This window comes from Spermophilus citellus (assembly GCF_964194105.1).
Source record: "Spermophilus citellus genome assembly, chromosome: 5".
Classification (NCBI taxonomy): domain Eukaryota; kingdom Metazoa; phylum Chordata; class Mammalia; order Rodentia; family Sciuridae; genus Spermophilus; species Spermophilus citellus.
The window spans coordinates 57,617,680-57,635,148 of record NC_138186.1 but is presented as its reverse complement, the minus strand read 5'-3'; the positions used below and the strand labels follow the sequence as shown (position 1 = coordinate 57,635,148).

Below are 17,469 nucleotides of genomic sequence, written 5' to 3'. Positions count from 1 at the left end.
AGTGAGTGGGGGAAAACGGAAAGCATATTCTCTAAAATCAGAAACAAGACAAGGATGTTCACTCTCACCATTTTTGTTCAATGTAGCACTTGAAATTTTAGTCAAAGCAACTAGGCACATGGAAGAAATAACACGGATACAAATAGGAAAGTAAAAATTCAGATTATCATTGTTTGCAGATCATATGATCCTATACTTACAAGATCCCAAAACTCCACCAAAAGACTTTTAGAGTTTAGTCAAGTGTCAGGATGCAACATCAGCAAAGAAATATCAGTAACTTTTCTATTCATCAATAACGAATCTGCTAAAAAAAAGGAAACAACAAAAAAATAGGGAAAGAATTCCATTCCCAATAGCCTAAAAAAAAAGCAAGAAAATAAATAAATAATCCTTTAATAAATGTAATGAAGGAGGTGAAAGACCCCCTGAAATAAAAATTATAAACAATGAAAAAAAATTGAAGAAGGCACTTCAAAATGGAAAGATATCCCATGTTCATGGACAGGCAGAATTAAATCATGTGAAAGTGCCATATTACCAGATGCAATTCACAGAGCCAGTGCAATCTCCAAATACCAACGACAATCTTCACACACACACACACACACACACACACACACAAACAACAACGACGACAACAAAACACAGCCCTAAAATTCATGTAGAAGAATAAAAGACCTAGAATAGCCTGCTTAGCAATGGTAACCCAAAAGACATATGCCGGAAGTTCACAATATCTGGTTTCAAATTATCCTACAGAGCCACATCAACAGAAAGAGCATGACACTGGCATAAAAACAGACACATAGCCTAAGGGGTGGAATAGAAGACCCAGAGACAAACCCACTCAGATTTTGTCATCTGATCCTTGACAAAGGCACCAAAAACCTATGGTGGAGAAAAAACAAACTTTTAAACAACTGAACCTGGGCAAAGTGGATATCATGTGCGGGAGAGTGAAGCCAGGTGTCTCTCTCTCAACCTGCACAGGAGGCAACTCACAATGGATCAGATATCTAGGAAGCCGACCAGAGACTTTGTACCCTGTAAGAAATCACAGGGTCAATACTGATAAATAGGTATGGGACTTCTTTATTAGGACTCCTAAAGCTCAGGAAATCATACCAATTGTTAATAAGTGGATGGCATCAAATCCAACAGATTCTGTGCTGCAAAAGAAATGGTGTGAAGAGTGTGAAGAGAGAGCCTACAGAATGGGAGACAATATTTTCCAGCTACTCTTCTGACAGAGGATTAATATCCAGAATATATAAAGAACCCAAAATGCTTAAAACTAAGCAAGCAAATAACCCAATCAACAAATGGGGCAAACAACCAAATAGACATTTCTCAACAGAAAAAGACAAATGGTCCGTAAATCATGAAAAATGTTCAACATCTTTATTAATGAAGAAATGCAAGCTGGGCACAGTGGCACAGGTCTGTAATGCCCGCAGCTTGGGAGGCTGAGGCAGGAGGATCGCAAGTTCAAATCTAACATCAGCAAAAGTGATATAGTAAACAACTCAGTGAGACCCTGTCTCTAAATAAAATACAAAATAGGGCTGGGGATGTGGCGCAGTGGTTGAGTGCCCCTGAGTTCAATCCCTGGTTTGCTCCCCACTCCAAAAAAAAAAAGAATGCAAATCAAAACTATACTGAGATGGGGTCTGTTGGCACAGGACTGTATTTCCAGTGCCTCAGGAGGCTGAGACAGAAGGATTGCAAGTTGAGCCCAGCCTCAGCAACTCAGAAAGGACCTCAACAACTTAGTGACACCCGGTCTTTTAATAAAAAACAAAAAGTGCTGGGGATGTGGTTCAGTGGTTAGGCATCCCTGGGTTAAATCCCCAATATCAAAAAGGAAAAAAGAAAGAAGAAAAACACAATCTAAGATGGGAAGAGAGGGGAGGGGGGATAGTAGGGGATAGGAAAGGTAGCAGAATACAACAATTACTAATAGGGCATTATGTAAAATTGTGGATGTGTAACCGACGTGATTCTGCAATCTGCATTTGGGGTAAAATTGGGGGTTCATAACCCACTTCAATCTAATGTATGAAATATGATATGTCAAGAGCTTTGTAATGTTGTGAACAACCAATAAAAAAAAGAAAAAAAAGAAAAACACAATCTACATGGATATTATGTTTTTCTCCAATCAGAATGACAAACATCAAGAATACAAATAATAGTGAAGAATGGCAAGGATGTGAGGGAAAAGGAACGTTTTCTAATATGCTGTTTGTGAAATTGTAAAATCATAAAACCACTATGGAAATAAGTATGAAGGATCCTCAAAATCTTGGAATGATCCTGGGTGGTAGCACATGCCTGTATTCCTGAGCACATGCTACTCAAGAGGCTGAGGCAAGAGGATCACAGGTTCAAGATCAGCCTCAGTAACCTAGTGAGACCCTATCTCAACATAAAAACTGAAAAGGTCTGGGGATGTAGCTCAGTGTTAAAGCTCTCTTTGATTGAATTCCCAGTTCCCAAACACAAACACAAAAACAAACAACAAATCTCAAACCAACAAAAGTACTGTTACGGAGCCACAGTATGACCCAGCTGTGCTACTCCTGGCTGCTCCTCGTAGTTCATCCAAACATTAAAGTTGGCGCACTGTGGGAATCACGCGCACACAGGTTTATAGCAGTGTGACTCCCAGGAGCCAAGGTATGGAGCCAGCCTTGTTGTCCATGAACAGAGGAGTGGATACAGCAATGTGGTTTATGTGCACAGTGGAACTTATTCAGTCGGAAAGAAGATGAAATTATGTCACTTCAGGAAAGTGGGTGTTAAGCAAATTGTGCCAGATTCAGACAGCCAAGGGTGGTACGTTTTCTCTTATGTGTAGAAGCTAGAGAGAAAAGTGGGGGGGGGAGTAAGGAGGGAGTCACCTGGGGCTGGGGTTGTGAATCAAAGGGAGACCAGTAGGATAGACGAAGGGGACCAGGGAGGCAGGGAGGGACAGGGGAGGTACTGGGGAATAAATTGACAAATTTGTGATACATGCATGCATGAGAATGACAAAATGTGTTCTACCATTGTGTACAAATAATGCCCAAATAGAATTTACATTAAAAAAGGAAAAATTGCCAGTTTTTCACTCTTTTTGATGAAGTAAAATGAACATGAAAACAGATGAGCTATCAGGAGTAGAGCACACTGACTTCTCATGAGCCAGAGGACTCCACCTCACTCCCACCTGAATCAGGAAGTGGAATACTGCCGGGCAGGGTGGAGCACACCTGTAATCCTAGCAATTTGGGACACTGAGGCAGGAGGATTGACAGGTCCAGGCACAGCAACTTAGCAAGCCCCTCAGAAACCCAGCAAGACCGTGTCTCAGAGTCACTAGTAAAAAGGACTGGGGGTGTAATTAAGTAGTAAAGCACCACAGGGTTCAATCCTGGGACACACACACACACACACACACACACACACACACACACACACACATCAAAAAGAAGAAAAGGAACCAGAATGAATACTCTCAGTCTCACCTAAGTCCTTTAGCCTTTGCCTCCCCAGCCCCTGCCCAATCTGAAGACCCAGACTCAGCTGACAGCCAGGGCTACGGACAGGCACGACCGTGGGCAGGGCCTCACTGGGTTGGACAGCAGTGCTGCAGGCACAGACAGTTATCCCTTTTGACACACCAGCACACACAGGGTGGGAAAGGGCAAGAGGCTGTCAAGGTCAAAGAAGCCTCAAGTGGTGGAGATGGGTCTTCTAAGTCAAGTTCCTCCCATGTCACACTCAAGTCCTTCCATATGTGCTGAGAGGTCTCAGCAAAGAGAAGTAGGCTCCATGTGTCATCAGAAATCAATCTGTGTGCACATCTCTGACACTGTCCAGGAACACCCTTCATTCTTCTAGGACATATTTCTTTGAGTAATATGCTTCAAATGCTCCCTGAAGGAGCCACCAAGTTCTTGCCTGATTGTATCTGTTGCCCATGACTGATGGGCCAGGACTGGGTGCCTCCAAGAAAAGTCCATCTGAGATATATATATTAATGGCAGTAAGGATTTAACCCAGTGATGCTCTACCACTTCATTACATCCAGAGTACTTTTAATTTATGTTTTTGAGATTATCTCATTTAATTGCTGAGGCTGATCTGGAACTTGTCATCTCCAGCCTCAGTCTCCTGACCTGCTGGATATACGCATGTGCTTCTCCATCTGAGCCAGAGAAATTTCTGAAGAATTTTGATTTCATTCTTTTCTCTAGAAACAAGAAACTCAGTTGTTATTGTTTAGTTCCATAGAGAAAGCCAGGATTGAGAACCAGAGAAAACATCTAGGGAGCATTCGAGATACTAGTCCATCTTCAGGCTTCACCCCCATCTACCCTTCCTGGGGCAGGGGCTGGAGCTGGGTTCATGGGCCTCCATCCATCTAGTGTACCCCCTTTCCACAAAGCCAGAAATTCATGCAAGAAGATGAAATCAATAGAGCAGAGGAAAACAACCAGTCTTTCTATTACTTGGTTATACACACAGAGATTTATTTTCAGATGTTTGAGGTGCACATAAATCAGACTCCTCTACACTGGGTGGGGTTCATGCCTGTAATCCCAGCAGCTCGGGAGGCTGAGGCAGGAGGATTACAAGGTCAAAAGCCAGCCTCAGAAATGGGGAGGAGCTCAGCAACTCAGTGAGCCTGTGTCTCTAAATAAAATACAAAATAGGGCTGGGGATGTGGCCCAGTGGGAGAGTGCCTTGAGTTCAATCCCCTGTACCTAAAAACAAAACAAAAACCAGACTCCTCTATAGAAGGAGACAAGTCGGCCTTTCTGTGGGTTTGTCAAGATGGTTGCATGATTCTTTAAATACAAAGCACCCTGCCTGGCCTGCCCTCTGGGATGGGGTGTTTTCCAGGAGGGCAGGAGCCCATTCTAAACCCTCAGGTCCAGTTCTTGCTTACAGTAGAAATCTCTTCAGTGCAGAAGGAATGATGGAGATAGAAAATCACCACTAGGCAAACACCTTTGTAATGAGTGTTTTAGGGAAAACCGTTAACAGCTGTTACACCCAGAGCAGGAGGATGAGGAGAAGCAGGAGGTCTGCACAGTCCCCACTCATCTCCCCAGAAGACTCTTATTAATAACTAAGCACAACAGTAAGTTGGAGGCGAGAAACCTGCCAGATCCCACCTTAACCAAGGGACGGAGTCTAAGTGGACAGGAACAGGACACCTGGACATCACGCCACCCTGACAGGGTGCCCGTAGAGGGCTCATCCCCCCTGCAGCATTCTCCAAACACCACCCTCCACCTCACCATTGAAAACACCAGCATCACCTACAGCCAGGGGCAAAAAGTCACAGGGTCACAAGGGACAGAAAACCAAGGAGCTGGCACAGATGGAAGGAGAATGAAATGATCACCAAGAGCAATGTGGGAACCTAGACGGGATCCTGGACCAGAAAAAGACCATTTGTGGTACAAATGGTGACATTTAGATGAGGTCTATAGAGTCCTTGATAGCATTATATCAGGGTAAATTCCTGATGTGTCCAGGGTAGGATGCTTTTTGTGTGAGTTAACATTAAGGGGTCCTGCATGAAAATTAGGAGGGACCACTCCTCACTATGTCACAACTCTCTGTGACTCTCGAGTTATGTCAACATTTAACAGTGTATACCCCTGAGCTTGAGAAAAACAAACATCAGGTCCAGTGTGTTCCCAGTGGGTTTGGTTGGAGTAATGGTGAAAATACAAAACACACACCAACACTTAAGCAAAATCCAAAAGCCCAAGAAAATAGCTGAAACCTTGACTAAAAATGCACATAGATAACTGAGAAAGACTTAAGGTTATAGAGTAATTGTCCCCAGAGCTGAGTGGACAGTATCACGGTTAGAATGCACAGGGAAACTGAGAATTCAGGTCCAAACTCAAGCCTACTGCAAGAGAGCCCTCTACCAGTGCTCCTTAAGAAGTTCCCCGTTTGGCTCGGCATGGTGGCACACACCTGTAATCCTAGCGACTTGGGAGGCTGAGGCAGGAGTGTTCAGAGTTCAAAGTCAGTTTCAGCAACTTAGCATATCTCTGAGCAACTTAGGGAGATCCTGTCTCAAAAAAACGCATAAAAAGTGCTGATATGTGTCTCAGTGGTTAAGTGCTCCTGGATCCATCCCTAGTACTAAAAAAAAAAAAAAAGTGCCCTTTCAGCCTCTGCTTGGATGTCTCTGACACGGGGAGCTCAGCACTTTACTCCTTTGATGAACGAATGGGTGAGCCCAGGTGCTGCTGACAGCAGTGAGAACTGGAAACAACCCAGTGCCTAGGGCCAGCATGAGAGAGCGCCAGGTAACCTCTGCAAGTGTTAAGTGATAAGGAAGTGGCATATCTTAATGCATGGAAAGGTGCACATGCCGCAGTCCTCTGTGATAAGAGCAGAGCGAGTTGTGTTTACACACTGACCTCAGTGAGGTTCAAATCTAAGTGTGCACAATAAGGTCTGCAAGATAATGAAGGAAGGAGCAGGCAACTGCACTTTGAAGAGTCCTTACTATTTTAAAAACTTTATTTATTTATTTATTTTTTGGGGAGGTGCTGGGGGTGGAACCCATGGCATCAAGCATGCTATGCCTGTGCTCTCAAATGGAGCTACATCCAGCCCTAGCCCTGCCTTGATATACAATTAATATATATATGATCTAAATGAAAATTAGCATCAATAATTTTTTAAAATCCTCCATGAAAAGATTTGGGGATTGTCATTTCATTAGGGATTGAAAGACCGGCATGGAACACCAAATGGGGAAAGATTCTAAGACTTGCTTATAGAAGAATGAAATTATGGCATTTGTGGGTAAATGGAAGGACCTGGAGAATATCATGCTAAGCCAAATAAGCCAATCCCATAGAACCAAAGGCCGAATATTTTCCCTGATACGCAGATGCTAATTCACAATGGGGTGGGGAAGCATAGAGGTATTTGGACTAGACAGAGAGGAGTGAAGGGAGGGGAGCAGGCAGGGGTAGAAATGATAGTAGAATGGATTGGACTTTATTACCATATGTGTGTAGATGGTTTACATGACCTGTGTACGTCATGTACAAACAGATGAATGAGAAGTTATATTCCATTTATACATGATGTGTCAAAATTCATTTTACTGTCATGTGTAACTAACTAGAACGAATTAAAAATATATTAAAAATATTCTAGGGCTGGGGCTGTATCTCAGTGGCAGAGGGCTTGCCTAGTATGCGTGAGGCACTGGGTTCAATTCTAAGCACTGCATACACAAAACTAAACCAAGAAGGGCATGCTGTCCACCTACAATGATAAAAAAAAATAAATAAAAATAAAAATAAAAAAGACTCTAAGCCTTGGTCTGAACAATGGGGTTAGAGCAACACAATTGATTAGTGATGTCTGGCTTGGGTGAAGGATGGGTAGTGATAGTTTCCATGCTACATATGTCACTCTTTAAGAGAGACTCTGAGCTCTCAGTGTCATTTTAAAAGATGTCTTTGAGCTGGTAAAGGGGTCATAGCAGAAAAAGGCCTCTTTGAGGCACATGTTGTAGGATTGGGGGCAAGAGAAGTGGATATCAGCTGTTATGAAGTAGACACCACGGGGAAGACAATCAACATTCTCCACTTTTGGGGGGTCAATGTAGGGGTAGGTGGGCACATGGGGAAGGCTTGGGTCTTGAAAGGTGAAGCAAGTTTTCATGTGAGTGCATTTGGGAAGGGTCTTTCATATGGAGGACAGAGCATGGAGGCAAGAATATACCACCCCTTCTTGTGAGAAAGGAGTATGCACAGTGGAAGAAGAGCTTGGACACTTGGCAGGAAATGGAGAACTTTCTGCATGGTTGAGTGTCAAGCTTGGATTTCATGTAGGTAGCCACAGGGGACTATAACTTTTTTTTTTTTTTTTGTGGATTGAATGCATGGTGATTTGCCAATGAGCAACATCCCCTGAGCTTTTAAAAATTATTATTTGATATTTATTTTGAAAGTGGATGTCACTAGTTGCATAAGGCTTCATTACACTGGTGAGTCTGGCTTCAAAATTGCAATCCTCCTACCTCAGTCTCCTGAGATGCTAGGATTACAGCCATGTGACACTGCACACATCTTATGACAAACTTTGAGGAAGGTGAGGCAGAAAGGAAATGAGAAATGGGCATGCATAACAATTGCCTCTTTCCTGGACACCAGCAGCCTGTAGCCCTGAGATCCCCCCTGGGTCAAGGTCTCCCAGGAGAGCAGTTTGGGTCATTAGGAGGAAGTGTGCACCTGGGATAATGGGGTGTGGGGTGTAGCAGAGCTTCAATGAGAACAAGTCCCTGGGATCCATCAACTCTACTGATTTCCTAAGCCCAGACCTGGACACAGAGAAGTGGAAGGCCCAGTCTCTGCACTTGGGTGCATCTGGTCCATGGAGTGGAGGCCCATGGCTAGACACTGGAGACCCAGCACCATGGCGCTGCTGTGTGGTGTCTGGGGGAGAAGATGATCTTGGTTGGAAGCCAGCAGGTCAGGCCTCCTGAGGTGGCCCAGGAGGACTTCTCAGGTGCCTTCGGACACTGCAGATGCCAGTCATGTCAAAGAGTGAGTCTTCTGTGTATGGAGGGTGGGTGGTGGGACAGGACAGGGGAGGGGAGGAAGTAGACCACCTGGGTCTCCCATGAGACTGACAGGAAGGAGCAGGGGGTAGGAGGGACTGCAGATCCTCAGGTCCTGGCAGCTGAGCAGGATGCCTATCCTGATGCTGAAGCCAGGGACACTCAGAAGGGATGTGGTGTCACTGGGCCTGGGGAAGGCGAGCCTGACAACTGTCAGACCCCTGGCATCCTACCACAGGAGGAAGGGTCCCTGGAACCCCAGGCTGGGCTCTAGTAGGCCTCCCGAGGTCAGGGCATCCCATGGACTTAGCAGGAATCCAAGGATCCTATGACTCTTTTTCCTTCTCTTCTGGATGTGGGGATGCCCAGCTCAGGGGAAATGCTCCCCACCTTGTTTCCTCTCAGAGTCCCACATGGCTCTGGGGCCTGCAGGGAGGAAGAGACGTGGGTTGGCATTGACAACCATCAGGCAGGGACCTCCCTCACTGGGAGGGGTGGGCACACTCTAGTTCCTTCCCTGCTTCCCCCCATCATGAGGCCTGTAGGGGATGCCTAGATCTGGAAGGCAGTGGGCGGTGGTGGCCAGAGTGGAAAATCCCCTGCTGGCCAGATGCTATCTTTGGTAGACAGGTGTGGCCCTGGCCTTCTGCCTGGGGCCCAAAGGTGTGACCAGTCTGTTTGGAGCCCTGAGCGCTGGGTACAAAGTGGCAGAGAGGGTGCTGGCATGGGGACTTTTTCCTGGCAGTCCAGCTTCAGGTCAGCTCAGCCTTGGGAAGATTGTAGATGGGAAGAGGGGGAGGTGGCAGTGAGGGGTAGGGGAGGTGGGGGTATGGGTGTGGGGGGGCCCCAGATGATGGAGAGAGGGACATGAAAAACCAGACCTGGGCCAGAGGGGGGCAGACCAGGGCTTGGTAAAGGACAATGGGGGACACAGAGGCCTCTCAGGGGAACTAGGTCAGGACAGAGTTGCAGGGGGTGTAGGGAGAGACAGTGAAGAAGGGGACAAGGACAAGGGTGGCTCTCTGCTTGTGCCCTGTTCCCGGCTCCTCTCCATTCTGTTGCCCGAGGCACGGCCAATGCCCAGATAGTGTACCCTGTGAGTGTGACCTGGGCATGTGCTGAGGGTTTCTCCAAGTCCCCTGATGGATCTGAAAAGCCTCTGAAGACTCCCCCAGTCAGTGACTTCTGCCACTGGTCTCCAGCCCCAACCCTAGCATCAGAACTGCCTTGTTACCAACATGTCCTCCTCACTATACTACCTACTCATCCGGGACCCCCACACATACCCCAATTCCATCCCAAGGATGTGGGGTGCTGGGAGCCAGTACTTGAGCCAGACCACCAGGGGCACACTTAAGAACACAGTTCTCAATGATGTCACCCCTGCTGGGGGACGTTAGTTAACCCCTAGAAACATTTCTGATTGTTACAGCTCAGGGACTGCTCCTGGCACCCTGGGGGAAGCCACCAGGATGGTGTGAAGCTGCCTACAGCACACAGGAGAGTGCCCATGACAAAGATCCTGTGATCCCCCATGTCAAGACTTGCTGGTCAAGAAACCCTCCTACGTTCCTATGCCCCTCTCTCTGTCTCTGCCTCTTTGTGGCCCTCACCCCAAAATGCACACACAAACCACTGGTTCCTGGAGGAGGAGCAGCTCTGCCCCTCCATCTTATGGCTACTTTGTTCTGTCTTATCGCCCGTACCTCCTGGCCTCTGCTGTTGGATTCAAAAGTCAACAAGTTGAAAAGTCAGCTGTGGCCATGGTCCAGGGGAAAAACAGAGAAACAATGGCAACCTGGTGTGCAGGGGACGGAGGGAGGGACTCAGCCACATCCAGGGGGTATAAAGAGGGAGTGTTGAGGTCTTCACTCCAGTGCGACCGTGGATCTCAGAGTGGCACTTGCTCTGTGACCAGCTGGGAATCGGCATCATGAAGTGGATGGTGGTGGCCTTGGTCTGCCTCCTGGCCTTGGAGGCATCCACTACACTTGTCAGGTGAGTGTGGGCCTGGCTGTGGGTGCAGGGAACCTCAGGAACCTGCAGCCCTGTATGGACCAGCTAGTCAGGGGACAGCAGCTGGGTCTGGGTGGGATTCCCTGTTGGGTCAGGGAAGGCTGCCCCTGCTGGAGCCTCCCAGACTTAGGGGAGAAGATGGTCCTGAAGCAGAGAGTAGGGTGACTATGCCCACGCAGGTCTTTACAAGAAGGGTGTGGTTTCTTCCTACAGAAAATAACAGTCCTTTCTAGAGGAGACAGATAGTCTCTCCAAAAATTTCCTGAGACCCCAAATTGGTTGAAAGAAGCCAAAGTCATTTTAGCAAAAACACTAATTCCTGTAAATCACTATAACATGAGGTGTTGAAAATACAGGATGGAGCAGGTGATCAGCTTCAGGAGACCATAGGGCTCCCTGCCTGCCACCCTGCCTGCTGTGCCACCTGGGAAGAGTGCAGAGGGCCTTTCCTTTGTGAAGTTATAGCCACACATTCAATCAGCTGCAGACTAAACATATTAGGGGATTATTGCTGCTCCCCTACTCCATGGTGTGTCTCATAGGCAGTACCAGGTACCATAGTGCACCATAGGAAGGGACAACCTTTGGTGTGAGTTTTGCTATTTCTGAGATCTATTTTATTTTATTTCTACGTTTTTATGTTGCTGGTGACTGCACCCAGGTCAGGCACATGCTCAGCAAATGTTTTCCCACTGAGTCACATCCCAGACCTGAACCTTAAAAAACAAAAGAACAAATCTCAGCAGACATCCTCTGGAAGGTGTAAAGTCCCAGCGTCCCAAGTCCCTCTCCCCTTCATGGGAAGTATTTTCAGGGTCTCTGAGAGCAGAGGCCAGGGCAGGAGCAGGACGCCTGAGAGGGGCTGAGGGCAGGCATGAGGGAAGTTCATTGTTTCCTGAGTCTTGGAGAAGTGCTGAGTGAGGTTGAAAGAAGGGGAGAAGGAAAGAAAGAAGAGGAAGGGGAAGGAGGTGAGGGAGAACATCAGGGAGAGAAGAAATGAGAAGGTAGAGGAAGGAGGGGAGCCCTGCCCTGACACCCAGCCTCCCCTAGGGTCCCCCTGAAGAAAATGAAGACTGTGCGTCAGACCATGAGGGAAAAGGGCTTGCTGGGGGACTTCCTGAGGACCCACAAGTACGACCCCGCTCAGAAGTACCGCTTCAGCGACTTCAGCGTGCTCTATGAGCCCATGAGCTACATGGATGTGAGTCCTAGTCTCTAGGTGTCCCTGTCCCTGCTGCCAAAGCTGGGGACTCCCTGGGCTCCCACCCTGAGGCTGCTCCCTTCTCCCAGTCCTGCCAGCCTGGGCCACCCTGCTGTGAGTGTCCCATTGGGCAGAGCATGGGGAGGGCCCCAGCTGACCTGGCAGCTGACCCACAGAGGCCACGTGGCTGCCCTGGGCAGGCTGGGACTGAGGCCTGTGTGTCTGGGACCCTGGCCTCTGGTGGTGCTGTAGGGCAGGGCTGCCCTTCCTGCTCTCCCATGGAGAAGCCTGGCCCCTGGGTCCCCCTAATGCTCACAGCCGTCCCCATGGCTCCCCAGGCTGCCTACTTTGGTGAGATCAGCATCGGGACTCCACCCCAGAACTTCCTGGTCCTGTTTGACACTGGCTCCTCCAACCTGTGGGTGCCCTCGGTCTACTGCCAGAGCCAGGCCTGCAGTGAGTGCTGGGCTGGGCAGGGAGGGCCCCTGGGCAGGGCCGGGCACTGGCATCTCCAGGGATGCAGGCAGGGAAGGGTGCTCACTCCTGAGGAGAACAGGGACTTGTTTAGGGTCTGAGGGCATCAACAAGCCAGAGGGAGGAGGCTGGCCCTGCTCCAGGGTGGCCCCTTGCCTTGCCTCGTGTCAGGATGGACCCCTTCATCTCTGCCGTCCACCTCACCCCCTCCAGTTCATTCCGCTCCACCCTCTCCTGCTCACCGGGCAGTGCTGCTCCTCCCCTCAGGACACTGTCCACTCCGTGCCTCGCCCTCCACTCTCCTATCCACTAGCTTCTCCCTGAGTGTCTCCAGGGATGGGCTAGAACTCTGCTGGAATACGGACATCTCTGTCCACCATGGGCACACCCCATGCCATCTCCACATCCCAGTATGTCCAGCTCCTGGGTGAATCGGGGTTGGGGTGAGTGGATTCCTCTCTAGGCCTCCCTCCCACTCCTCACTGAATGAGCATTTCCCACTAGGCTTTGTGCCAATTTCTGGTGGGGTAGCGATAGAGGTGGAGTCTAGCGCACCTGCTTACAGGGTGGTAATCATCCAGGCATCCAATTACCTGTGAAACATGGGCTTTCAGGCCAATGCCTTCCAACTCCTATGAGCCAGGGGCCAAGGCTGTCAGTTCCTCCTTGGTGACCAGGTGGGGGTGCTGAAGCCTCAGGCTGGGAGCTTAGGCTGAGGGCCAGGCAGGAGTGCAGCCCATGAGCCTGAGAGCCAGGCAGCCCTCTGCTCACCCCTGTCCTACATGGCTCCCTCCTGTAGCCACACACCCTCGCTTCAACCCCAGCAAGTCCTCCACCTTCTCCACCAACGGGCAGACCTTCTCCATGCAGTATGGTACCGGCAGCCTCACAGGCTTCTTCGGCTATGACACCCTGACTGTGAGTGCTCCAGCTGCCACCCCCACCCTGGATGGGGGGTGTGAGAGGGTGGGGACCTAGATGTCCTTGTTCTTTCCTGTCCAGGGATGGAGCACCAGAGTGACCAGTCAGATAGTGCCTTTTTTCAGGAGCTTAGAACTGGGGGCAGAGGTGTGGGGATGGGAGGCTACAGTGGAGGAGGCCCTTGGAAGAGAAGTGACAGTTGGGATGCCTGTGGAGAAGTGGGCAGATGGGCCAGAGGAGGAAGGAAAACCATGGCGGGTCTCTGGTGGCATGGGGCAGGAGGACATAGATGCACTCAGAAGTGTCACCTCCACTCCAATGTGTCTTCCCCCCACAGGTCCAGAGTATCCAGGTCCCCAACCAGGAGTTCGGCCTGAGTGAGCAAGAGCCGGGAACCTTTTTTGTGTATATGCAGTTCGATGGCATCATGGGCCTGGCCTACCCTGCCCTGTCCGCGGGTGGTGCCACCACAGCCCTGCAGGGCATGCTGCGGGTGAACGCCCTGTCCAGCCCCATGTTCAGCGTCTACCTCAGCAAGTGAGAGACTGCCCTGCGGGTCCCTAAGTCCTGCCCTGTACCAAGCCCTGATCCCTTGGGGTGTGGAGACCTCCCAGCAGGGGGTGGCTGGGCCACACTTGTTCAGAGCCTCAGCTCCTGGGCTCTGACTCTCCTGCTCCCCTGCCCCTGCCCCAGTCCACTCTCAGGACACAGGATGGTGTCTCCTTCTTCAGTCTCAACTTCTCCCGGGTGTCGCTGCTCTAATTCCCCACGTCTTGGGCCTGCCTGCTGCTCTGGGCCCAGAGAGCCCCCTGCCTCGCCTGTGCTTCTCCCTGAGGCCTCTCTGTCCAGTGACCTGCTGCCTCACCTCCTGCTTGTGTCCTTCTAGGTCTTGGAGTCTCCTGGTCTAGGCCCTCGGCTGACTCCTCACCCACTGTCCCCCAGCCCCCACAGCAGGCCAGACAAGAAGGTCCTGGTCCTGGCTTTTCTCTCTTGCTGTCCAGCTTTCTTCCTCTCTACCGTCTAGAGTCAGTTCCATCTTCTTGCTGTGGCTTGGTCTCCTTATCCTGCTTTCAACACACTGACCCTGTCACTAACCCTGGGGACTCCTTTTGCCTATTTAAACCTCTACATGAAACTCTAGGAACGAGCCACTCTGCTACCATTAAGGGGAATCTTCTGGAAGAAACCGGGCCTGTCTTTCCCTCCCCTCCACCAAAGCCCTGTCCATGTCCACTTGCAAAGGAAAAGAAAAAGTTGGGTATTGGTGAGGCTCCTGGTGACAGGGCGCAGCAAAGGCATGAAATGAAAAGCAGAAGACAACACAGTGTGGGTGGGGTCTACAGAGTTGGGGCTGTCCTTGTCATAGGGCATTGTGGGACAGTGCCATTCAGAAGTCTGAGGGGACCCATGGCCCTGTCTTCAGAAAAACCCTTTGGCAACCAGGGAAGGAGCTCTTTCCCTGTGAAGGTGACTGTTTAGCATGGGTGTCCACTCATTGGCCATTCCTTCACTCCTTTGCCTGTGTGTCCTGCAGCCAAGAGGGATCTGAGGACGGAGGAGCGGTCATCTTTGGAGGTGTGGACGAGAGCCTGTACACAGGGCAGATCTTCTGGGCTCCTGTCACCCGGGAGCTCTACTGGCAGATCAGCATCCAGGAGTGAGTCTGGGGTGGGGTCCCTGGGGACGCTCCTTCCTTGGAGTTGGCTTCTGGGCACCCGTAGCATGCACTCATCCAGGCTCCACTGAGGTGTGGTCACCAAGGACTCCTGTGGCCTGGCCTCCCTAGAGTCTCAGCTGGCCTCTGCAGGGGCATCAAGGTTGGGTCTACAGAAAGGGGTAGGGGGGCACATGTGGAATCCCAAGTATTGGAGAAGCTCCTGTCCAATCACACAGGACACCACAGATTCAAAACTGAGGTCCCTGGTTTTCAGTGCTTCTCGAAACTTCCTTGAAGTTATAAGAAATAGACCCCTGGGCCATTTAGGTGACCCTGCATAGACCTAGTGGGAATGTGAGGCAGGGTGTAGTTGCACTGGCCTCAGGTTTGCTTGCTCCCCAGTGTCGGGAAGGTCTCCCCTGGCTGGCCTGACCTGGTCGGGCTGAGGCTGCCCTCTTCTTGCCACCCAGGTTCTATGTTGGGGAAGAGGCTTCTGGCTGGTGCTCCCAGGGCTGCCAGGCCATGGTGGACACAGGAACCTCTCTGCTTGTTGTGCCCAAGAAGCACCTGAGCTCCCTTCTGCAGACCATTGGGGCCCAGGAGGATGAGTATGGACAGGTGGGTGTGTCATGGATGTCCCCTGGCCAGGAGAGTCCACTCAGAGCCATTTCTAGTTCCACATGGGACACCAGACTAGCATGGGCTCCATGGTTTTGCTGCCCAACGTACTGAATGTGGGGTACCCAACACCAGGCCCTGGGACAGGATGAGGCTGGAGGGTGGTTAAGGTGGAGCCATATGTGGGTGCTGAGGGACATGGGAAGTCACTGTCAGGCACGAATTTCTTCTGTGCTACCGTCCACTCAGGAAATCAGATTGATCGCTGATTGGGTTTTTGAGTTAGAACAATGTAACTGGAATGTTGGGGCAACAAAGGGAGCTACAAGGGACAAACCTTCAGTCCACATCTCCCTCTCCTCCACACAGCTATGTCCCCTCGCTCCTGTGTGTCCTGGCAAATGAAATGGATCACCTAATTAGCCCTCCCCACTAGGGGAGGAAGCCCTGGTCCACTTTCTGCACAGGGCTGTGGGATTTCAAAGGACACCTTTAGGGAAAGGGCAGTGATTCAACCTCTCAGAAGGGTCATTCAGGCAGGACGAGTGTCTTTGGGTGTGGGACATTCTCAGGTCTCTCCAGATGTCACCCACTCTAGCAGTGCACGTGACACCCACGCAGTACCTACATAGCATTTGCCCTGAACTGTGCCCTCTGCTCCAAAAAGAGGTCTTGGGCATCTGGGAGGCTTAGCAGGTGCTCTTGGGTGGGGAATGAGGGGACCTGGAAGAACCTGTTTCTCTGCAGTTTTTCGTGAACTGTAACGACGTCCAGAACCTGCCCACCTTCACCTTCGTCATCAACGGGGTGCAGTTCCCTCTGCCGCCCTCTGCCTACATCCTCAATGTAAGTCCTGGTCCCTGGGGCTGGGCCACTGGGGTGGAGGAGCAGGTGCAGCCAGAGAAGCTCCACCTGGCCCTGTGCCATTTCCCAACTCATGCCACCTGGGATTATCCCCACCAGAAGAGTGTCACCCATGATCAGTTATTCTCTTAATCAGTGGAGAGGGGCTCTCTCTAGGGCTACTCACTGTGTGCAGCCTGGTGCCCAGGCTTCCCACATGATTGTCACAGCGTTTGATGGGGAAGATTCTCTTTCTCTTTTACAAATGGAAACCTGGAGTTTCATAGAGGTTCAATAGCTGATCCAGCTGCACAGATGATGAGGGTGAGGGCAAAGTTTCAATCAAGTTCGTCTTCCTCCAAGCCTTAATGACCCTGAAGACCTGCTATAAATCATGTGCAGGAAGGGTCTTGGGGGAAGAAGAGTTTCCCCCCATGGGGACAGGCCAAGGCAGCCTGAATTTACCGATTTGAGAACCCCTCCCAACAGCCCCTGCTCTGGTGAATCAGCTGGGCTTTGAGTCCTCAGGGGCAGTTCTTTCTCTGCTCATCTCTAAAAGTGTGCCAGTGACCCAGGGCTGAGGGCTGAGTAGTGCCCAGGCCAGGTGTGACCAAATGCCTTTCTCTGTGGAGCAGGAGGATGGCTACTGCTCTGTGGGACTGCAATCCATCGACATGTCCTTGGAGGATGGCCAGCCCTTTTGGATTCTTGGGGACGTCTTCCTCAGGTCCTACTATTCCATCTTTGACCTGGCCAACAACAGGGTGGGCTTTGCCACTCTCGCCTAGACTTTCCTCCTGGACACCTGGGCTCCCGTCCTCCTCTCGGCCCCATGTTCCCTGGGGCCCTCTGTGGGTCCTCTCTGCATTCTGCCTTCTGTGGACCTTCTCTAATAATAAATAGTTTCCCATGTTACCAACCTGTTGTTTTTGGAGCTTTCTTGTGGTGTGGTCTTGGCCTCGGGGAATGAGGAGAGTAGGAATCAGGACAAGTCTCCCTCTGGAGGACCTGTGTGGCCATGAGGTTCCCTGGTGGGTCACTGAGATGATAAGAGAAGGAGAGCCTGAGCTGAGGCTTGGGAGAGGCCCTGACCCCTCAGAGCCTGGAGTGTCTGCACAGCTTCCCTCTAGAGAGGCT

At 50.3% G+C, this 17,469-nt stretch overlaps 1 protein-coding gene across 1 annotated transcript; it reads left to right on the top strand.

Moving 5' to 3' along the window:
• Positions 1–10,532: 10,532 nt before the first annotated feature.
• On the top strand, positions 10,533–17,120 carry LOC308650057 (gastricsin-like; the record flags this gene model as incomplete). Its single annotated transcript, XM_081295974.1, has 9 exons — positions 10,533–10,600; positions 11,669–11,819; positions 12,158–12,275; positions 13,093–13,211; positions 13,552–13,751; positions 14,749–14,871; positions 15,342–15,489; positions 16,237–16,335; positions 16,968–17,120. The coding sequence occupies exons 1-9, from the start codon at positions 10,536–10,538 to the stop codon at positions 17,118–17,120; spliced, it is 1,176 nt and encodes a 391-aa protein (XP_081152100.1). The 5' UTR covers positions 10,533–10,535.
• Positions 17,121–17,469: the final 349 nt, after the last annotated feature.